The sequence below is a fragment of the Coregonus lavaretus genome (assembly GCF_964263955.1).
Source record: "Coregonus lavaretus genome assembly, chromosome: 16".
NCBI classification, from domain to species: Eukaryota; Metazoa; Chordata; class Actinopteri; order Salmoniformes; family Salmonidae; genus Coregonus; species Coregonus lavaretus.
In genome coordinates this window covers 20,289,908-20,314,404 of record NC_140003.1, presented here as the reverse complement: position 1 = coordinate 20,314,404, position 24,497 = coordinate 20,289,908, and the positions used below count along the sequence as shown (strand labels likewise).

The window sequence follows — 24,497 nt, the reverse complement described above, 5'->3', positions numbered from 1 at the left end:
CGAGTTCCACCAACACATGTGTAATAGAGAAAGCGTATTAGGTGTGAAAATAACAGGCTACCAAGTTAATGTGGTTTAACAACACAATTACAGAACATAGATCTGGGTTACGGTAATGATATGGCAGCAGTAGGCAGGGGAAGTAGGGTTAGTTTTCCCTGAAGTGGTTCATTTAACATTGGACAGTGGCTTAAAGAGTGCTAGGGAGGGTCGGGGAACACAATCTTGCTCAGTCTATACACAGATTGGAACAAAAACACAGACATTTAAGGTGGACTATTGTTGTGAGAAAAAGAAAGTTGAATACTATAAACATCTTTAAAATAGATGCATTCTCAAGAATCTTGAACTTGTCAAAATGCAGATATTCTACTCTTCTACATCTAAGACAAAGGGGGAGCCGATGATGACAGCATCTGTCTGTTATATCTTGTCCATGTGATGCCTGTTTTCAGCGGGGGCATGCCACTGCACACTGTCAGGACCTATTATATCACTTTGAACTGTTGTGGAGCTGTCTGACATGGGGGATGGGCTCACAATATACCACTTTTGTTTCTTTGCTCTATCCCTCTCTGCCACACTAATTCAAATGGACTTGCACTGCTCTTCTCCAATGAAAATCAATAGCATCAAACAATGAGGTGTATTGCAATGCAATGGATCATATGTTTTTCTCACCGTTTTTTGTGTGCAATAGTTTCATCAGTTCATGTTCATCAGTTATTTGGTGGTGGTGGTGGTGAATGTTCTCAGCTGTCAGCATCTAATCACACACAGATAATATTTATTCATATTTATATACCGTTTACAACGATTAGCATATTCGGGAAATTACAGTATGTGACACCACATGGTGAACATCATTAGCAGCAATCGACACCATTAGTGGCTCATTTGAGTGGATGAGTGGAGGGAGGGGCAGAATTTTGGGGCCTCGGGCCCTGGAGAAAGGCTGCAGAATGAAGTGCTTCCCTTCACGCAAAGCAGGGATCCTCTCTCTCAAGAGGGCCTCATTATGCGTTTACTATGATGAACAGCTGCAGGGCAAAGTCCGGGAACTCATCAAGATGTCTCATTGTGTGTGTGTGTGTGTGTGTGTGTGTGTGTGTGTGTGTGTGTGTGTGTGTGTGTGACTGAGTTTCCTCCACCGTGCTGCAGTATAGGACACACAGACCGACCTGGTCCTGATTCTCCTAGGTTAGGTGAGAGACGGCAGATGTTGCCTATGGGCTCTGTCATCATTCATATTAATCAAACTCTGTAGGACATTGGGAATTTAACACATTCAATTATATATTTTTGGCAAGATCGAGGTTTTGAGTGACAGAGGAATATTAATTATCTGTTGTAATGATGCTGTTTTGGCTGGGCTTCCAGGTGGAAAACATTGCACAATATAGCAATTTTTCTCATATTATTTGAATGTTTTTTTTTTCATTCTTAAATCACATTCATCAAATCAAATCAAATTGTATTTGTCACATGCTTCGTAAACAACAGGTGTAAACAGTGAAATGCTTACCTTACGGGTCCTTTTCCAACAATACAGAGTTAAGATAAAGATAAAAAATGTAATAAAAAATAGAAATAGTGACATGAGGAATAAATACACACTAACTTTTAGCATCAGTTGTCAGAGCAGCTTACCGATCACTGCACCTGTACACAGCCCATCTGAAATTAGCCCACCCAACTACCTCATCCCCATATTGTTATTTATTTTTGCTCATTTGCACCCCAGTATCTCTATTTGCACATCTTCTTCTGCACATCTATCACTCCAGTGTTAATACTAAATTGTAATTATTTTGCACTATGGCCTATTTATTGCCTTACCTCCATAACTTGCTACATTTGCACACACTGTACATAGATTTTCTATTTTCTGTTGTATTTTTGACTGTACGTTTTGTTTATCCCATGTGTAACTCTGTGTTGTTGTTGTTTTTATCGCACTGCTTTGCTTTATCTTGGCCAGGTCGCAGTTGTAAATGAGAACTTGTTCTCAACTGGCTTATCTGGTAAATAAAGGTGAAATAAAAAAATAAAAAAACAGTAACGAGTAAAAGTAACATGGCTATATACAGGGAGTACCAGTACAGAGTTGATGTGCAGAGGTACGAGGTAATTGAGATAGCTATGTACATATAGATAGGGGTGACTAGGCAGTGCTTTGTGTGTGTATGTGTGTATTGGGATGTCAGTGTGAGTGTGCGGGTAGAGTCCAGTGTGTGTGCATAGAGTCAGTGCAAGAGAGTTAGTGCAAAACAAGGGTCAATGCAGGTAGTCCGAGTAGCCATTTTGTTAGCTATTTAGTAGTCTTACGGCTTGGGGTAGAAGCTGTTGGTTACAGACTTGGTGCACTGGTAAGGCTTGCCGTACGGTAGCAGAGAGAACAGTCTATGGCTTGGGTGGCTGGAGTCTGACAATTTTTTGGGGCCTTCTTCTGACACCGCCTGGTGTAGAGGTCCTGGATGGCATTGATCACCCATCTCAACACTGATGAATAGGCCTACTTAATAATCCAAATCAAATGTAATTTCCCTCCCTCTTAATTCTGAACCACTCCAGTGTCCTTCATCCATTAATTACAAAGTTAATTGAATTCATCTCTTTGTCCTCCCTCCCTTGGCATTTGGCCAAGACACAACAGAGGGGTTTGGCCTTCCACTCTGTTACCAGATGTAGAAGCAGACCTACCAGAAGTAAACAAATATATATTGTTTTATTATTTTAAGCGCCACTCTCCATCCATATGGGGTTTCCAGTTACCACAGCCTCAAAGTCAGAATTGATTAAAACAAAAATTTGCTTTTTGGTCTTAATTTAAGGTTGGGGTTAGGCATAAGGTTGTAGTCCCCTGTAGCTCAGTTGGTAGCGCATGGCGCTTGCAACGCCAGGGTTGTGGGTTCGTTTCCCACAGGGGGCCAGTATGAAAATTTATGCACTCACTAATTGTAAGTCGCTCTGGATAAGAGAGTCTGCTAAATGGCTAAAAATGTAAAAAATGTAGAAATAGACGGGGTTGATGACTTTGTGGCTGTGGTGACTAGTGACGACAATCCATGTGGTGCTGTGTTTCGCCCTGAGGGAACATCACAAAGTTGTTGCGTCAGCCACATGTTTCTGAACATGAGTTATGTGCGATTTAGTTTACCAGATGTTCAGCACAGAGTAGCTAGACATGTTGTGCCAGCCTTCCAGGTATTTCTGAATTACATAATGGACCGTTAAGTAACTGTATTATTACCTTATCTTGAGGTGTCCCACTTATTCAGCCACAATGATAATGACTCTTTTTTTTTTTTTTTGACTATGGAAATTTGCTGGCTTCTTTTCACCTCTGAACACATCTTTCTTGTCCTCTCCTCTGAGAGCATGGTAGGGAATACCGACAAGTAGAGGGCGCTGTCCTCGTGGTAATGTTGATGTCTCCACGAGGGAGAAAGGGGCGGACCACTGCTTCGTCATATGACCGAGGAAACCGATTGGTTCACCGCCTCGTATATAAACCTCCTGTGCTCGTCGCTGTGCATGATCAAAAGTAGTTTACTGGTGCATAGAGGACGTAGCTAACAATATCAACAGGACAGTAGCGATTGTTATGGATATCTGATTTGTGTGCGGAGCTTATCTATAGACATTTGAAAAGTCAATGAAGGATACAGGATCCGGTCAAAAGCTTTCACCGAAATCCGAGATGGATCCTAACCAGAGCGTGAAGTGTAAAATCGTTGTCGTTGGGGATAGTCAGTGTGGAAAAACTGCTCTACTTCACGTCTTTGCGAAAGATTGCTTTCCAGAGGTAGGACTATTGTTGGATGTCGTTTGGATGAATGAACTAACTTGCGTGTTTGTGCCATTTACGAGTCGTTACCCGAGGGGGAAGTGTCGGAAAATGATATTTTCCGAACTTTTATGTGCGCTTTTACGCACATACCAAGTGATTCAAATTAACTGCTTGCAGAATTACAGATTAAATTACGATGCAGAATGTGTTAGTGTTTTTTTGTGCAACTCATCTTGGTGTATTGGATAACGTTTGTATGATCAACATAATGATGTATTGCAAATTCTTTATTTTATAGAACTATGTCCCAACGGTGTTTGAGAACTACACAGCCAGTTTTGAAATCGACACGCAAAGAATAGAACTCAGTCTCTGGGACACTTCAGGTGAGAACCTTTTGAATTATACTATCTTAATGTCTATTTCATCTCTACAGCATTCTATACTGAACAAAAATATAAAGGCAACATGCAACAATTTCAACGATTTTACTGAGTTACAGTTCATATGAGGAAATCAGTCAATTGAAATAAATTCAATGGGCCCTAATCTATGGATTTCACATGACTGGGAATACAGATATGCATCTGTTGGTTACAGAAAAAGTAAAAATAAAATGGGCCTCAGGATCTCATCGCAGTATTTTTGTGAATACAAATTACCAATAGATAAAATGCAATTGTGTTCATTGTCAGTAGCTTATGCCTGCCGTACCATAACCCTACAGCCACCATGGGGCACTGTGTTCACAATGTTGACCTCAGCAAACCGCTCACCCACACAATGCCATACACATGGTCTGCGGTTGTGAGGTCGGTTTGACATACTGCCAAATTCTCTAAAACGACATTGGAGGCGGCTTATGGTAGAATAATGAAAATTAAATTCTGGCAACAGCTCTGGTGGACATTCCTGCAGTCCGCTTGCCTGCAGTCAGCAATTGCACGAGCCCTCACCTTGAGACATCTGTGGTGTTGTGTGACACCATTTTAGTGGCCTTTTATTGTCCCCAGCACAAGGTGCACCTGTGTAATGATCATACTCTTGAATCAGCTTCTTGATATGCCACACCTAGCAGGTGGATGGATTATCTTGGCAAATGATACATTCTCACTAGCAGGGATGTAAACACGTGTGCAATACATTTTTTGAGAATTAACCTTTTTGTGTGTATGGAACATTTCTGGGATCTTTTATTTCAGCTCATGAAACATGGGACCACACTTTACATGTTGCGTTTATATTTATATACTAATACTGCACTACAGGGCACGAGCCCGACTGTGGAATTTGGACTGGCACAGTGGAATGTGAGCGTTTGAATGAATTACCACACTTTAAAAGCTTGTGGAAAATCGGACTGTGCGCTCAGCTTGAAATCTTAATTTGACAGGTCATCCAATACATTAAACAAGCCCAGTAGGTGGCGGGAATATCCAGCGTTGGAACTTGGTGATGCTGCATCCCAGGAATGTTGCGATGGACTGCTCTACCACAAGGATTTATTAAAATAATAATTTACTTTACTTCTGTAGCGCTTTTCATTACAGAAAATAATATCAAAGCACACAAAAAAGCAAACCAACACATTATAAATTGAGATCATGGAGATTGAATGTCTCTAGTTGGCGTCGAATGATGGAAAGGCCGGGGGTTGAGGTAGTTTGGATTGGAAATGAAGTGTAGCTTCAGTGGAGGGGGCATTGATGTTACAGCCAGGAAGAAACAGACAGTCTGACAAACAGGCCAGGAGCTCTTCATCAGTGCCCCACACCTGCTTTTCTGACTGTCAGTTTCTCCAAATGTCTCTCCTCCGTAGGTAGGCTACTGGTCCTCCATTGCCGAACATGTAGCACCCACCTGAGTGATGCCATGGCTGGTGAAAAGCGCACAAAAAGCCACCACACCTTGGCAGTCGTTAAGAACAGTCCCTGAGCCTGCATGCAGTCCTTGTTGTAGTTATTCCGGACAGCTTAAACTGAAAAAGCATGGGCTGCATTATTTAAAACCAAACAGTCTTCTAGCTAGCTAGCTATAACGTGTAAGCCAAAAATAGACTTTCCATCCCAATTCTGCAAATCTGAGAGTCAAGACCACAAGATGTAATTGATCAAACCCCAGAGCAGTAAAACATCAAAAATGTAAAAAAATAAAATAATGCTTAACACTTCAAAATAACACATACAGTATGCACAATATTTACAGAGCTCTCTGCCTAGGTGACCGTGTGTTGCCATGGCAACCAAATTCAGTGTGCAGTGTCCACATCCTGTCTCTCTACTCAGAGATGTGTAACAACAGATGAAGGCATTTGGCACACTCAGTGGAGGCACCAGCTAAGAAAATATTAATAAATGGTTATTAAATAAACACTCAAAATATATACGCAACATTATCTTGTTTTTAAATTCATAATTTAGAGAGACTTGAATGCAGGAGCGTGGGTAAAATGACTGGGGAAGCCCCCCCCCCCCCCAAAAAAAAAATCCATATTACAACCTGTTTTGTGATAATTGCGTCGTTTGCTCTATAACCAGTTAGGTCATATGCCTTGCGACTGTGATATATAGGCCTAAAGGCCAAGACAGTAAGACACAGTGGCAGAATAAATTCAACCAAACCTTTTTTTCATCAAAAAACAGGAGAACAACTACTGTCTGAAGTCCAAAAAGTATATTGCATGTAACAACCAGTTACATGACCTACAGCATGGTCAAGCAAGTTAATGTTTCCGACATTTTCGGACCACTAAATAACTATTGATTTAGAACCACGGAGAGTTACCGCAAGTCGCAAAGAAAACAGGAGCTGCCTCCGCTATTCCAGCACCATTTCTATTTCAACATCAAATCACTCGTGCTAAGTCTAATACAGTGACAACTAAAAGATACCAAAAACAATTGTCCAATCAACGTAAGCTAAATAGGTGGCTGTCCATGGTTTTGATTCTCTGTGTGCAAGTAGAAAAAAACATGTTGACTCACCGTACTTGTAGAGAAACGCTAATGCCATCCTCTTTAATGTTGACGTAACGGTCTATCACTGTCATACAGTATACGCTTTTATTTTTTGTTATCCTAGGCTACCTGGCTAAAATGCTTTCTCGCTAGCCTAACTTCCTTTTCATGGGCAACGTTACCTAGATAACGTTAGCCTTCTACATCTAGGTACAGTGACATACGAAAGTATTCAGGAAGTATTTTCCATATTTGGTTACGTTACAGCCTTATTCTAAAATTGATTAAATGTCATTAATTTTTTCCGCAATCTACACACAATACCCCATAATGACAAAACGAAAACAGGATATTTTGCAAGTTTATTAAAAATAAAACCGATACCTTATTTACATAAGTATTCAGACCCTTTGCTATGATACTCGAAATTGAGCTCAGGTGCATCTTGTTTCTATTGATCATCCTTGAGATGTTTCTACAACTTGGAGTCCACCTGTGGTAAATTCAATTGATTGCTACGGGCAGCAACAATGTCATACTCTTTTGGACCAGACAGCATCCGATAGATGGCCTATACGTACAGAGACCGAGGGGCGCTGTTTCGCTTGCTCTGATGCTTATACCGGTGAGATACATTAAGCCTCTTGCGAATTTAATTTTTTCTTGTTAAATGTTTTGGGGAAGCCTGGCATCCATGAATACATGCCACTGCTTGACTGTCAAACACCCCATATCATTTGAAACACCTTCCCCATTTCAAATACTGTTTTTCCTGAGTAATTAAATGCTGACACTTTGCTTACATTACATTTCTTGGTACAAAAAATGCCCACGTAGAGGTCCCTGGGGTATCTAACCCTAACCCAGCCGCAGATCAGAAGGTAATTACCTCCTATACTACAGCCTCAGTCCTCCAGCCTGGCTGGGTGATTGGGCAGCTTCTACACCCAAGCCATAAGACTGCTGAATAGTTCACCAAATAGCTACCTGGACTATCTCCATTGACCCTTTTTTTTACTCATCATATATGCTGCTTCTACTGTTTATTATCTATCACATCTATATGGGGACCACCTTTGATACACTGGGGAATATTACGTTTGTTTTACAAAATTATAGAATGTTTATTTTAGCAGAAACCGTTCAGAGGAACATTTCCGTCCAGCATTACAAGCGGCCTGATATTTATAGTTCTGTGTCGTTGATGTTGAATTAGTGCCCCAGTAGTTTTTCTTGTTGAAGTATCACAGGGCTGCCAACCTGTGAAGAAAGCTTGCAGTGAGATTTTCTATGTGAATTTCATTGCCCCCTGGCACAAGCCCTAGAGGGGGATTCGGGGTCCTCCCCCAGGAAAATGTTATTGTTTTAAAGCTAATTTCCTGCAATCTACGTATTTTGACATGGCTTAGGCCTATGACAAGGGTAAAAAATAATACCACCGGTCAGATGTATTAAGGATGCTTTGAATGCTCAAATTTCGACGACTTTGTTATGTTGAGATGTTGGAAGTTAAAGTATGCTAATATTTTCTTAACATTTTTTGGGTGGTTTGACACTTTAGTCAGACAGTAATTAAATGAGATTAGGATACAGGCAAATGGTAGAAACAATAGGAAGTTTGGAAGCAGGAATTGAGCCCTGTTCTCAGGTGAAAAGTTGTATGCGACGTGCCGGGGAGTGTTACCACTACACACCAAGGCTCTGCACAGGAAATGTTTATATTAATGGTTGATGGCAGTGGGTAACCAAATAATATATTTCAGTCTCCTTGGCCATAGACTGCTTTCAAGGTAAGGACACAAACATTTGGTAATTTGGGTGAACTATCTCTTCTAAAATAGGGCTAACTTCTCAATCACCCAACCATCAAGAAAAATATAATCAATATAATAAATATTTAGATGGTTTATGCCTACTAGTTGAAGATCCCTGCCATCATGTTACTCTACATAGACAAAATGTGATGTGTTTGAGTTGTGAATCCCCCTACAATCTCTTCCTAGAATGTGCACAATCCTAAAATGTCAAACAAACTGGAGCATCTAATATCCAATGCTTATTTGTATGACTTATTCAAAACTCTCCATGAATGGCTGCAAAAATACATAGCCTCATATAAATCATTTTTGGAGGCATATCACATTTCAAATATGTGATTACACTGGCAAAACTGGGAAGAAGTGGAATAATAAAATAAGTGTGGGAAATAAGTGTTCTTGCTAACAAGCACAGTAATTACCCTATTTTAGCCCATTTTAAGAATTATAATTGTTCCACTGATCAGACTAAATAAAGTAAATAGATAATAAAATCTCCTAAAGACAAGTTGACAAATCTGCCCCTACACCCTAACCAAATTATTTTTATATTTATTGTCCCCCCCTCTAGAATCGAACGTACACTTTTTGGCGTTCACAATCTGTTTGACAAAATAATTTTCATAGTTACAAATCAGGTCACCCTACCAAACGTCCCTGCTCAAACATACTGTAGGTCTGTCTGCTGCCTTTTCGTTGGCACAGCCTAAATGCCAATCACCAAAAGAGGGGACTAATGCAGGTGTGTATTAAATCGACTTTAGTACATGCTGTCAAAAGGCTGCGTTCTGCAATGGGTACGGGAGTAATAGCAACCTAATTTTGTTGACAACACTGTACATTAAACGGCGCTAACCATGCTTTTTACAGTTTTTTGTTTTGTTTTTCTTAACTCTCAGCTCCACTCTAATCTTAAGGGTGTTTCTTTAAAACATGCATCCAATCCCCTTGATTCCTTACATAACTAAACCAATGATATGCTTCAATGTGCCGCGGTTCAGTGCTGTGGCAAGACAGGACAATGGAGGTTCTGCTCGTGATGTTAAATTGCAGGCGCAGATGCTGACTAACTTTTCAACTGTGCTCCAAATCGATTTTAACGTGTTGACTATACAATGGACTAATTAGACCAATAAAAGCAGTACTTTTCAATGTGTGCCGTGAGAGCGTGAGAAGAGGGTCAAATGCGTGTCTCACAGCCAATGCGTGAGTGTTTGCAGCTCCGCATCACCTGTGTCGTCACTATATACTGTATGTTAATTGCTCTGGGCCAAGCTATTAGTATGTAGAGCAGATGGTTGTGCAGGTTTCTCAGCTCTGTGTAGGTTGTCTAGCAGCCTCCGGCTCACCCCTACAGTGTTCCAACCTGTACAAATTGAATTGGATCATGTTTGTGTATGAACCCATCTTCTGACCCCGTGCTTTGAATGTGAATAGAGCCCCACAGTAGACTTGTCCATAATACCCATAAAACCTAGCGGTCAAACAAGGAAATGTTTCAAATTGTTTTTCCACCTTTCATTTTATCCATTGTGGATTTTAGAAACAAATAAGGGCTGTGTTTCGTGTAGGCTTACCCTGGCGTGACGTTTTGATAACCGTGTATATCATTCTCGGACAAGGTGATTTTTATCAATATATTCGGCTCTGTTTACGCTCAGATTTGAAAATGCTAATTAGCATTAAAGTAGACCTCATGCCAGACTACAAATCCCTGCAAGCTCCTGCACGTCATCTCTAGCTGACACCTTTTCTGTTTGAAGACAGCGGAGGTGTATTTAGAGGGTAAATTAGTCAGGATGATATCTATGAGGGTGCCCATGTTAATGGATTTAGGGTTGTACCTGGTAGGTTCCTTGATAATTTGTGTGAGATTGAGGGCATCTAGTTTAGATTGTAGGACGGCCGGGGTGTTAAGCATATCCCAGTTTAGGTCACCAAGCAATACGAACTCTGAGGATAGATGGGGGGCAATCAATTCGCATATGGTGTTCAGGGCACAGCTGGGGGCTGAGGGGGGTCTGTAGCAAGCGGCAACAGTGAGACTTATTTCTGGAATGGTGGATTTTTAGAAGTAGAAGCTCAAACGGTTTGGGCACAGACCCGGATAGTATGATAGAGCTCTGCAGGCTATCTCTACGGTAGATTGCAACTCCGCCCCCTTTGGCAGTTCTATCTAGACGGAAAATGTAGTTGGGAATGGAAATGTCAGAATCTTTGGTGGCCTTCCTAAGCCAGGATTCAGACACTGCTAGAACATCAGGGTTGGCTGAGTGCGCTAATGCAGTGAATAACTAAAACGTAGGGAGGAGGCTTCTGATGTTAACATGCAAGAAACCAAGGCTTTTGCGATTACAGAAGTCAACAAATGATCGCGCCTGGGGAGCAGGAGTGATACTGCGGGCTACAGGGCCTGGGTTAACCTCTACATCACCAGAAGAGGAGTAGAATAAGGAGACGGCTAAAGGCTTTAAAAACTGGTCTTCTAGTGCGTTGGGTACAGAGAAAAAAAGGGGCAGATTTCCGGGCGTTGTAGAATAGATTCAGGGCATTATGTACAGACAAGGATATGGAAGGATATGAGTACAGTGGAGGTAAACCTAAGCGTTGGGTAAAGATGAAAGAGATGGCATCACTGGAGGCACTGATTGAGCCGGTCTCCACGTCTGTGGGGGGTGGTACAAAGGATCTGAGACAAGTTGAGCAGGACTGTGGGCTCTACATTGGAAAAGGACAGTTAGAACTAACCGAAACCGCAATAGGCAAGGCATATTGACATGGGAGATAGGCATAAAGCAGTCACAGGTGTTATTCGAGAGAGCTAAGACAACAGCTGGTAATGGCGACGAAAGTTTGAGCTGAGGCTAAACATATCAACAGGATGGGGTACCGTATAAAGGAACAGTCCAGCAGGCATCAGCTGTGTAGCTGAGTGATCATAAGGTCCAGTGAACAGCAATAAGTACGTTCGGGAGCAGTTCAGTGACTGCTACGCTACAGGTGAGCTGGAGGCACGGCTGTTGATTGCGTGTGCTAGCGGGCCGGGGCTAGCAGATGGATCTTCGGGGTCGTCGCAACGGGAAGCCTGTTGAAACCACATCAGACGATTGGATCGGCGGGGCTCCGTGTCAACATTAGGAGGTCCCGTCTGGTTGACAGAGAGGTAGATAGCCGGGAGATGGGCTCGAGGCTAGCTCAAGGCTAACTGGGGTTAGCTTCAGGACAGTGGTGATTAGCCAACAATGACAACAGCCATTCGGTTGCAGCTAGCTAGTTGCGATGATCCTGTGTTAAGGTCCAGTGATTCAGTGATTCCGGCAGAAAATCCGATATGCTCTGGCTCGATAGCGCACTGTGCAGACTGGCCGATAATTGTCCAGGCTAGAGCTGGCTGGTAGGTAGTGCAGGCCACGGACAATGGCGAAGACCGCTAACGGTGGCTAATAGCAAGTAGCTAGTTAGCTGGCTAGTATCAGCCAGAGGTTCTGGATAAAAATGTATGAAGAAATAATAGAATCCATTCCACATTGGGTGAGGCGGGTTGCAGGAAAGTATATTTAGTTAAAGGATGGAAAGTGAGATTGAGAAATATACAGTGGGGAGAACAAGTATTTGATACACTGCCGATTTTGCAGGTTTTCCTACTTACAAAGCATGTAGAGGTCTGTAATTTTTATCATAGGTACACTTCAACTGTGAGAGATGGAATCTAAAACAAAAATCCAGAAAATCACATTGTATGATTTTTAAGTAATTAATTTGCATTTTATTGCATGACATAAGTATTTGATCACCTACCAACCAGTAAGAATTCCGGCTCTCACAGACCTGTTCGTTTTTCTTTAAGAAGCCCTCCTGTTCTCCACTCATTACCTGTATTAACTGCACCTGTTTGAACTCGTTACCTGTATAAAAGACACCTGTCCACACACTCAATCAACCAGACTCCAACCTCTCCACAATGGCCAAGACCAGAGAGCTGTGTAAGGACATCAGGGATAAAATTGTAGACCTGCACAAGGCTGGGATGGGCTACAGGACAATAGGCAAGCAGCTTGGTGAGAAGGCAACAACTGTTGGCACAATTATTACAACATGGAAGAAGTTCAAGATGACGGTCAATCACCCTCGGTCTGGGGCTCCATGCAAGATCTCACCTCGTGGGGCATCAATGATCATGAGGAAGGTGAGGGATCAGCCCAGAACTACATGGCAGGACCTGGTCAATGACCTGAAGAGAGCTGGGACCACAGTCTCAAAGAAAACCATTAGTAACACACTACGCCGTCATGGATTAAAATCCTGCAGCACACGCAAGGTCCCCCTGCTCAAGCCAGCGCATGTCCAGGCCCGTCTGAAGTTTGCCAATGACCATCTGGATGATCCAGAGGAGGAATGGGAGAACGCCATGTGGTCTGATGAGACAAAAATAGAGCTTTTTGGTCTAAACTCCACTCGCCGTGTTTGGAGGAAGAAGGAGGATGAGAACAACCCCAAGAACACCATCCCAACCGTGAAGCATGGAGGTGGAAACAACATTCTTTGGGGATGCTTTTCGACTGCACCGTATTGAGGGGAGGATGGATGGGGCCATGTATCGTGAGATCTTGGCCAACAACCTCCTTCCCTCAGTAAGAGCATTGAAGATGGGTCGTGGCTGGGTCTTCCAGCATGACAACGACCCGAAACACACAGCCAGGGCAACTAAGGAGTGGCTCCGTAAGAAGCATCTCAAGGTCCTGGAGTGGCCTAGCCAGTCTCCAGACCTGAACCCAATAGAAAATCTTTGGAGTGAGCTGAAAGTCCGTATTGCCCAGCGACAGCCCCGAAACCTGAAGGATCTGGAGAAGGTCTGTATGGAGGAGTGGGCCAAAATCCCTGCTGCAGTGTGTGCAAACCTGGTCAAGACCTACAGGAAACGTATGATCTCTGTAATTGCAAACAAAGGATTCTGTACCAAATATTAAGTTCTGCTTTTCTGATGTATCAAATACTTATGTCATGCAAATGAATTACTTAAAAATCATACAATGTGATTTTCTGGATTGTTTTAGATTCCGTCTCTCACAGTTGAAGTGTACCTATGATTAAAATTACAGACTTTTACATGCTTTGTAAGTAGGAAAACCTGCAAAATCGGCAGTGTATCAAATACTTGTTCTCCCCACTGTATACAAAAAAAACAGGCTATTTACATGAGGACACTACAGAAAACACGACCGCACTGCTATGCCATCTTGGAAGTTTACACTGTCTACTGTGTGTGAATGATGGAATAATCCTACCCCAGCTGTAGGTCCATTAGTGTGTATGGTGACTTAGGCCTGCACATCAACCAGTACTGGGACATTGGAGACTTGGGATGCTTGCTCTCAAAGTGCTGCTTGAATGTCTTTGGGTCTGCATCTATAACGGTCAATTACAAAATGGAGGACGTTAACAATCTGTGGCTTAGATTTAATTCAAAGTCGACACAAATTATAAACTAAGCAATACGATGCAACAAACTACTACACATATACTACATGACCAAAAGTATGTGGACACCTGCTCGTCAAACATCTCATTCCAAAGTCATGGGCATTATTATGGAGTTGGTCCCCCCCTCCCTTAGGCTTTCCACTAGATGTTGGAACATTGCTGCGGGTACTTGCTTCCTTTCAGCCAAGAGGTCAGGCACTGATGTTGGGCGATGAGGCCTGGCTCACAGTCTGCGTTCCAATTCATCCCAAAGGCGTTCGATGGGGTTGATGTCCGGGCTCTGTGCAGGCCAGTCAAGTTCTTTCTCACCGATCTCGACAAACCATTTCTGTATGTACCTCGCTTTGTGCACGGGGGCATTGTCATGCTGAAACAGGAAAGGGCCTTCCCTAAACTGTTGCCGCAAAGTTGGAAGCACAGAATCATCTAGAATGTCATTGTATGCTGCTGCATTAAGATTTCCCTTCTCTGGAACTAAGGGGCCTAGCCCGAACCATGAAAAACAGCCCCAGACCATTATTCCTCCTCCACCAAACTTTACAGTTGGCACTATGCATTGGGGCATGTAGTGTTCTCCCGGCATCCGACAAACCCAGATTTGGCCGTCGGACTGCCAGATGGTGAAGCGTGATTAATCATGCTTTCCACTGCTCCAGAGTCCAATGGACGCTTGGCATTGCGCATGGTGATCTTAGGCTTGTGTGCGGCTTCTCGGTCATGGTAAACCATTTCATGAAGCTCCCGATGAACAGTTCGCAGTTTGGCTTCCAGATGCAGTGCTGACGTTGCTTCCTGAGGACAGATGATTTTTACGCGCTTCAGCAATCGGCAGTCTCGTTCTGTGTGGCCTACCACTTCGCGGCTGAGCCGTTGTTGCTCCTAGACGTTTCCACTTCACAATAACAGCACTTACAGTTGACTGGGGCAGCTCTAGCATGGCAGAAATTTTACGGACTGACTTGTTGGAAAGGTGACATCCTATGACGGTGCCACGTTGAACGTCACTGAGCTCTTCAGTAAAGCCATTCTACTGCCAATGTTTGTCTATTGAGATTGCATGGCTGTGTGCCTTATTTTATACCTGTCAGCAATGGGTGTGGCTGAAATAGCTGAATCCACTAATTTGAAGGGGTGTCCACATACTTGTGTATGAAAGGCCGTACCACACAGGCCAGTACAATGGCCTACACATGCGGAGGAACCTAAAAGCACATACAGTACCTAACCAATACTACTCACCCGACTAGGGCCGGTCGTTACCATTCTGCCGCCCTAGGTGTGACCAACAAATGCGGCCCACGCAAAACTAGAATAGTCCCAGTAAGCAAAATGACATTGAAAATACGTTTAAAATACAGTGCATTTGGAAAGTATTCAGACCCCTTGACTTTATCTACATTGTTACGTTACAGCCTTATTATAAAATGGGTTATTGTTTTTTCCCCTCATCAATATACACACAATACCCCATAATGGCAAAGCAAAAACAGGTTTTTAGGAATGTTTGCATATTTTATTACAAATAAAAAAACGGATCACATTTACATAAGTACTCAGTACTTTGTTGAAGCACCTTCGGCAGCGATTACAGCCTCGAGTCTTCTTGGGTATGACGCTTCAAGCTTGGCGCACCTGTATTTGGGGAGTTTCTCCCTTTCTTCTCTGCAGATCCTCTCAAGTTCTGTCAGGTTGGATGGGGAGCGTCGCTGCACAGCTTTTTTTCAGGTCTCTCCAGAGACAATTCCTTCAACCTCATGGCTTGGTTTTTGATCTGACATGTACTGTCAAGTGTGGGACCTTTTTATATAGACAGGTGTGTGCCTTTCCAAATAAAATGTCTAAACCTGTTTTCGCTTTGTCATTATGGGGTTGTGTGTGTTGAGGAAAAAAATAAGGCTGTAATGTAACAATGTGGAAAAGGTAGAGGGGTCTGAATACTTTCCGAATGCACTGTACGTGTTTTCCAGACGTTAAAGTTAGGTTCAATTTAGGTTCTGAATGAACGGTAAAAATACATTTTCCGTACATTTTAAAATACATATTTTCCAGGACATTGAAAAATACGTATTTTCTCTAAGTTTAACGGTTCATTTTCGGTTCTGAATGTAAGTTGAAAATACTTAATTGTTTGGGCCAAATCAAGGCTGGTCCAGACCAGACAAAATCTGAACCAAACATAGACGTCTATGATTGTTTCAGATTTGGTCCAGTCCGGACCAAAAACCAGTGGATGTGGAAATCAAGGCTGGTCCGCACTGCACTGAAAAAAGATGTCCAAAAGGCGTCTGCGTCGTTCCGTGCTTAGTGTTGCCTGAAATTGAATTTTATTAGTCTATCAACTTGAGTGGAGCATGCGTTATTTATCAATACCCCCTCAATTCTACCTCAAACAAACGTGTGAATACCAATTAATTGAAAACCCACCATAGCAGGTTGGACTAAATAAGGTTACATAACCTTGCCTACTAGCTATACTAATGATCTGCTGTCCAGAGGGTAACAGCAAACCTATCAATATTTTCCTGCAGTAAAGTAAGCACACTTGACTTGAGGATGCTAATCAGTCCATCAAGTAGTACTTGAAGTAGGTTATCCATCCCTCACCAACAGACAAACATTATCAAGAACGGCAAGCCCTAGCATCACCATCTGTTAGCTAGCTAGTTAACTAGCAAGTTAGACTGTTGGTTTATAAAAGCTAAACTCGTTTTTATGAATTTCTCATGTATTTAATTGGCTAGCCATCTAGCCAGGCTAATGTTGCTAACTAGCTAACCATGAGCTCGCTAGCAAGATAACAGGCATTTTCAATTTAAAACTTAAAGGGGCTACTTTCCTTCAATTCTCAATTATTCCATGGAGCTGAGAGCAAATTTAGCTATTTTAATGTAGATTTTTCTGCAATTCTACTCATTTTGCAAAATGTTGCAGTGTAAAAGATACTTTCCTGTAATTCTATGCATTTTGTCATGGCTAATTCTGTGTTCTTATGCTCAAACATTATAACAAAATCAATGGGGGCCCCTGGGCATGTGCCCAGTCAGTAATTCAGCCATGCCAAAAGTACTTAGATAGATATATATTTTCTACAAACGTTGTCTAAGTTTACACTAAAAGGGTTTTCCATGAATACAGGGTGAACACTGTTATTTAGTGTTTGGGGTTTTGTTTAGGGGCTCATTAAACTGGAGGTAATTTAAAGTGACTCATTAGCCCCCCACAGACATCCACCCCTGTTGTGTTTCATGTAGATGCCCCTCAGGCTGGTAATTTACCTATTGGAGGATGAGGTCAGACTGCCTGTGGGGCAGGTGAGGAGAGAGCTGTTGTTCAGGTAAGGTGTAGCGGACAGTGTCTGTCAATGCCCCCACTTGCTTGCAGCTTCTTGATGTCTCTGAAGAGATGAAGGACCACCTTTTTTTTAGGCCTGTCGGTCTTCCTGTCTTTTAAGTGTCTTCATGATGTTCTTTATTGTCACTTCATTGTTTTTGGTAGTTCAGCCCTTGACTGATGTGGCTGGGCTGCTCTCTGCTATAGTGGCACTGGCAGAGCTCATGCATCTCGGTTGAGATAATTTGAGCTGCATGTCTTGCATGCCATTCACAAGACTGCATCTTTCTCCTCACAAAGACCCCATTGTTTGCAATGCTGAGTTTTTTTTATTTTTAAGTTTTTTTAAAGCTTGTTTTCGAAACTCAGCCTGTGTTTTGAGCAAAACATTCTCACATTTTTAGTTGTTTGAAACCAGACTGAAGTTGTGATTCAATGCACCAATAGGTTTTTCCTCAATGTTCTTTCAATGATTTTGTTACTTTTCCATTCTCTCTGATTTGTTTAAATACGTAAAACAAAGCAGTTCCACGCGGAAGCCAAGAATCTGGTGGGGTTCTACAAATGGCATTGTACAGTACATCCCCTTTTTTATGTGAGTAGCCTAGCAACCCACTTCACATCAAGTCAGACAGCCATAAATGCATAGGCAGAGTGATCGTTCTTTTAGAGGTATTCCCTCTGTGAAAGATGTCTCCATGTCACCAGTCAAGGACAAAGTTACCTTTTAGAGTTCCCTGGAGGACCCACTCACTGTTTGAAAACAAGTCCTCCATGTCTGTAGATTAATGTACAGTTCCATTCTAGTGATCTGAGAGGAGGGGGGTCATCCATGCCCTCACTATTCTATATCCGTTTACACAGACAGCACTGTAGCCCCTAGGTCTTATTCCCTCACAAGTGCATGGGATATGAAACAGATGAAGCTGTCACTGTCCTTTTGTGGGGGGCAGTAGTTCTGTTTTGAGCTGGTCTCTGCTCTGTCCTCATCAGGAATGGGAAGAATAAAGGAAGACATCCCCTTGTCTTTGTGCTTGTCAGAAGCATTGTGGTAGCCTGTCTTTTTATGGACTCCAACTGGGATCTCCTTTTTAAGCCCTCAGAATAGTTCCGTCAGAATGGCTAATTCAGTCTGATAGCGGGGGTGTTTACTCACAGTAGGGGGTAGAGAGGGAAGGGTAAGGAGGAGATGGGTGTGTGGGCGTCTGGCTGGCTCTGGGGACTGAACAAGGCCTCAGGGCTACAGTGAAATGGGGCTAATGAGCTGTCTCTGTCAGTCCGTCAGCATGGCCATCCTGTCCTTTCCTTTTCCTGGGCTTCTGTATAAGGGTGTCTGTATCCCCAAAGTGACTGCTAGTCGATTCGGTAGCAGAATCGTAAAAAAGCAGTAACTTTCCTTCTCTGGGCTCCTCCCCGTTCCCGGTGTCATCACTAAATAAATAAATAAATAAATAAATAAATAATTGGTCATTTAGCAGACGCTCTTATCCAGAGCGACTTACAGGAGCAATTAGGGTTAAGTGCCTTGCTCAAGGGCACATCGACAGATTTTTCACTACACTGGTTGTCTGATTGTTCAATTGACTGAGGAAACAGTCTCCATGATGCAATGTATACTCTTTTGGGTGAATCTATTTACTGTTAAATATTAGTATCTTCATTCTCTACCTGATCGATGAGCAGTCCCATAGTTCAGTGGGACCAGTTAAATTACATAGTCACACAGACAGTTACATTACAATTTGTTAATCTTGTCAGTGTAGATTTGGCCATCATATGCTGGAGAAGATCTTAGGCCTACTCGGTACAAACAAATACGATTTTGGCATTACTTGCTGTTCAGGTAAATGTAAGTTTAAATTGGATGTAACATTCCGGCCATGTGTTTTCCATGCTTACAGAGAACTGACCTGGCCCACGCCGATTATCTGCTAAACATGAAAACAGCCATTTTGGAGCGTAAAAAATCAAGTTCAGAATTAATGTTTTTGAGGGGGAGAAATGCTCCTGTCAATGCATTAAATGCTTTATGATTTAATCTACATTCCTTTGACAGAATAAGACTTCACTCCTACCATAACCCCCACCCCCCCCATCGCTGGAAACAATTCCTTGAGCTGTCATCATTGAATACCGAACTGTCAGTGTAGTTCTCAAAGGATCTCTCAGACACATAATCTGGAAAAAAACACAATTCCTAGAATTCCTGGCATTGGCATAGCATTCCGAATGTGGAAGCTCAGATGTTCCGCTGCCAGTCATCAGTCTGCAAATGTATTGTTGGGTTTCTATGTGACTTTAATGTGATATTTAGTCACTACAGGCTCACTGTGTGCTTTTCCAAATTCAGTTTGCGAAATCTCATGCATCATCTTGCTTTTTACATGGGTTGTTAATCAGATGCATAGTTTGCCAGATTGGCATACCACCTCCTTGCTTGACTTCTTTGGCAGCGACTCCGGACAATTTATATTAGCATGCGCTGTGCAGTAGAATTTAGGAAATTAAAATGCACGTGGAAAGATGCTTCAAAGACTTGCTAAAAATGTATAATTCCAAATTTAGAACGCAAACCCAGCAAATTAGATTAAATCCAATCCAAGCTGCTCCTAATCACAGTTACCCAGCTGCATACTATGTAGCAAGACAGTCAAGCGATTTGACACTGTGTGGGAAAACTGCCGTTGGATATTTGATGTACAGCAGTGACCTGGGACGGGAGTGACTAATTGGTTAGCGTAATCTGAGAAACCCCCCTCTCGATCTGCTCCATATTACAGATGTCTCCTGTCCTAATTCTGACTGTGTGGGTTCTGGGCTGGGTATGAATGGAGGCCAGAGCACCAAGCAGGGAGAGAGCGGGACCACGGGCAGTGCAGCTGAAATGATGACACGAGCGTAGTAATTTATGGATGTCCCGAGGTGCCGGCTCACACAGAGTACAGTGAAATGGTGTCAGGGAGAAAGTTTGCTTTCCCTGGGTCATTCTAACATTTACAGTATAAAATCTTGGTCTGGAACTAAACACATTTTAGTTATCTGAGCTAAACAAATGTTAGTTGATTATAAGAAATACAGTGCAGAGCTGAGATGTGTGATTTCTTACAGTTCTTTATTTGGCCTAATTTGCATATTTTTGACCAGGTTTTTACTATTGTGTTTTTGCAGGATCTCCGTACTATGACAATGTGCGACCTCTCTCCTACCCAGACTCTGATGCAGTCCTCATCTGCTTTGACATCAGCAGACCAGACACCCTGGACAGTGTACTGAAGAAGGTGAGTTTCGTATACAGTATGTCCTCTAAGATGTAAGCTTCCTCTGATTTGCCCCTGAATTGTTAAGTGACCTGTCCCACTATCATTTTCACTCTGCCCCCTTGACCCTCTCGGAAAAGGCTTGTGTTACTGGGTGAAGTGGCTTTTGAAAAACCGCACTGATGAAAATTACTGCACCGGGCTGTACCAATGAGAGGAGATTAGAACTAGGGCCATACCAATGCAAGAGAGGACACCTAAGGTCGTACTATTGAGAAAGGAGACTGGGAGAAATGTGAAAACACTCGCATGAGGCTGAGAAGTAGTCCAAAAGGCCTTGTTCACATGTGGTATCTCAGGCATGGCTACTCTGGGTCTCGGTGCCCTTTGACCTGTGATGACACTAGGGCTCGGTATTGTGCCAGCTGAGAGGAGTTTGGTCCAGTGAGAGGGGGAGTTATCCTTCCTCTGGAGAGAACATAATCACCAGACTGTGCCCCAGTCTCTGGACCACACACACATTGATCAGACTGGGCATTGTTGCGAGGGGAAATGAGAGCAGGAGACCAGTAATTCAAGGCACCGAATAAGCCTGGGAAAGTGGAAGAGGATGTTTTCCATTACTTAAATTGTGCGATACAGAGCTGGCGCTGTCAGTGACTGTTTTCACAGATGACCGCATTATATGAAGATAACAAGTGGGTGTGTGGGTGGTTGACTCTTTGGGAAAGCTCCAGTGTCCATCAATGCAGCACTTTATGCACTTGTCTAACTATTTTAGGCCCAAATCTTAACTTGAGATCTGGGTGCATAACTCACAATGTGACATTGCGAAAGTCAATGGTTATGCATGCAAATCTCATGTTAGGATGTCTGACACTGAATATTAGCCAACCCTGTAAAAGCACACCTGTTTACTAGAAGTGTTGCTAATTTCTTTCTTAATTTTTTCCCCCCATAGTGGCGAGGAGAGATCCAGGAGTTTTGTCCCAACACAAAGATTCTGCTGGTGGGATGCAAGTCAGACCTCCGCACAGACCTCACCACACTGGTGGAACTATCCAATCACAGACAGACACCCGTGTCATACGATCAGGTAGGCGCTACATGCATTTTGCTCATACTTTGACACTCACTATGATGATGACGATGTGGACATGTTATTTGAATTATTATTGGGCTAGTACTATATGCCTTAATGTGGTATTATGAAATGTGGTACCTGAATACCAGCTATGAATAACGATAAAAGACAGATCTCCAGACTGATCTCGTGGCGTTATTCTCTCTCAGGGCTCCAACATGGCCAAGCAGATCAGTGCTCCCTACATCGAGTGTTCGTCCCTGCAGTCTGAAAACAGCGTCAGAGACATCTTTCACGTGGCCACGCTGGCCTGCGTCAACAAGAGCAACAAGAACGTCAAACGCAACAAGTCCTCCAGGAGCACCAAGAGGATCTCGCACGTGCCCAGTAGGCCCGAACTCACCGCTGTCACGTCAGACCTGCGCAAAGACAAGGCCAAGAGCTGTACAATAATGTGATTGGTTGTTGGGGTAGGGAGACTGACTGATGTAGACTGTGGGAGGAGCAGGCAGGTGATGGGGACTGGACACTGTGCATAGAGCCCCTCCCCCTCCTAGACACACAGGCAAAGCAGTGAGAAGGCGAGTTAGCTCTGCACTTTTAAATCAGATTCTCCACTGGTTTGGATTGACCTAAAACGTACAAACTTACATCAAGCTGCCCTACTCTGCGCCATAGACATTCACCAAAGAGACTGAAGGAAACCGGACACTGGAGGCCATCTGATGCTTCAGAATTGGTTTATTTTTAAGGCCAAAATGTTCAACAACCCTTTCACGTAAACTACAAGAAAGAGATGGAGGAAGACATGCTGACTTCTGTCGGTCCTCTCAAGATTTCTTTACCCCAGGAAATGACAACATTTTTGGTACAGTAAATGACACCATAACCTTTTTTTGTCTGGGATCTGGACAGGAAATGAGCTAAAGTGGTGTCGGGTTTTACTTTTGTCCTCGGAAAGAAAATGTGAAGGTGGGGGGGGGGGGGGGGGGGAGTGTACGGTGGTGGATTCAGCACTGAGTGAGAAGATTGTTGTTTAGAAGTGAGATTCTGCTACAGTAAAATGGATTTAAGAAGACAAATGGATCTCTTGCACTGGCTGCTGGGTCTGGCACTTACAAAGCAGTTAAAGGACAGAAAAACACTGTGGTTTGTTCACATTGCCCATGTTTGAGTTTATCTCCCCCTTTTCTCTTTTGTTACTGCCTTTTATGAGTTTGCCAAATGGAAATGGGATGTTTGTTTTGTTATAAGCTGTTGCACACTGTTACGAAAGATCTGAAAGCCTTTTTTCTGTGTTGTACTCCTTTGCATATCGTTCTAGCGCTGTTTTTAAACCTCAGCATAGTCTGACCCCTTTGTTGTTTTGCTGTTATCATTTACAACCAAAGTAAAGCTTGACAGAGCATTGGAATCGCTCACGAAGTAGCACTCTGCCAACGACGGTTGTGATAGGCTGTGTAAAGATCATGACCAATGATTTTGAAGGACGTGGTACAGTATCTCTGTTTGAGGACATATCCTACACCCCCGCTCTTCTGTCACTGGGATGACTTCAGCTGTGCTGCCCGTATCTCCGGCGACGCCAGGGCCTCAGTACATGTGTGGGTGCACAGTACACACCCATGCCAGCCAAGCTTAACTAAGGGGTTAAACATGGCCAGTGCTGAGCAAGCCACTGAGCTTCGGTTATTGACACAGAAGACCATCATTGCACAGATATTTTCAAGGATGTCCTCAGTTATGCAATGTGAGGATTCTTATCGAACTCCAAGGAGGGCAATGGTCTGTAAAGACCAAAGTCTAGTTATCAGTGTTTGCTGGTTCAAGAACTGTACAGCGCTGTTAATGATTTCTGTGTGGAGAGCTAGGGCAGGCTACATCTTACTCAGACTGTTCATTTCTGGTGCAGATGCACCACATTCGTAGCCTACTCTTGATTCAAATACAACAGTTATTTGATCATGGATGTGACTAGTTCACTGCGGCAGTAGGCTAAGTCAAGTAGCTAAGTAGAACTAGCCCGCAGCTATAGCTCATGGCGGCAGGTAGCCTAGTGGCTAAGAGCGTTGGGCCAATAACCGAAAGGTCGCTGGTTTGACTCCCCGAGCCGGCAAGGTGGAACAAATCTGCCGTTCTGCCCTTGAGCAAGGCAGTTAACCCCCAACAACAACTGTTCCACAGGTGCTGAAGACGTGGACATCGATTAGGGCAGCCTCCCGCACCTCTCTGATTCAGAGGTGTTTGGTTAAATGCAGAAAACACATGAATGCATTGTTGTTCAACTGAATAGGTATCCCCCTTTCCCTCCACCCTCTCCAAGCAGTTGCTGTTAAACTAGATATACATCTTTCAGTTACAAATTTTAGTCTTAAGTTCTCTCAGCAGCATAGTAAGTACTTGGGTGTTTTCCTCATATAACTGGAGAAGTCTGTTGAACTGCTTTCAGAATAGCCCCCCCAAGGCAGTATATCAGCTAGTGGGTGTAGCCTGTGCTCTCTGTATGAAAAATGTTAAATTAAAGTTCAGAATGTGTTAGCTGTAGAACATCAACCTTAAAAAAAAAATGTTTAGTCCATTTGTATGTCTGTGTTTCCACAGTATTTATTGAAGTTATATATTTTCCCTTTGAAAATAAAAGTTCAATGTACAGTACAACATATTTCTGTCTTGATTGAGACTTGATCTTGACATGCGTATTTTGTCAAACCGTTTGGAATACCACAGATTCGGTCTGGAAATCGTAGCAGAACACATTATGAACCATTTTGTTTTGCT

The 24,497-nt window shown here is 42.9% G+C and overlaps 1 protein-coding gene across 2 annotated transcripts; it reads left to right on the top strand.

The window, feature by feature from the left end:
* The first annotated feature begins 3,537 nt into the window (after window positions 1–3,537).
* On the top strand, window positions 3,538–24,375 carry LOC311143615 (rho-related GTP-binding protein RhoE-like). 2 transcript variants are annotated; one of them, XM_084179469.1, is made up of 5 exons: window positions 3,538–3,808; window positions 4,092–4,179; window positions 20,547–20,656; window positions 21,597–21,731; window positions 21,929–24,375. In XM_084179469.1, the coding sequence occupies exons 1-5, from the start codon at window positions 3,659–3,661 to the stop codon at window positions 22,175–22,177; spliced, it is 732 nt and encodes a 243-aa protein (XP_084035595.1). In that variant the 5' UTR covers window positions 3,538–3,658; the 3' UTR covers window positions 22,178–24,375. The 2 variants fall into 2 exon arrangements, with proteins under 2 accessions (XP_084035595.1, XP_084035596.1); XM_084179470.1 differs by having other exon boundaries at window positions 20,589–20,656; window positions 21,929–24,373.
* The last annotated feature ends 122 nt before the right edge of the window (window positions 24,376–24,497 follow it).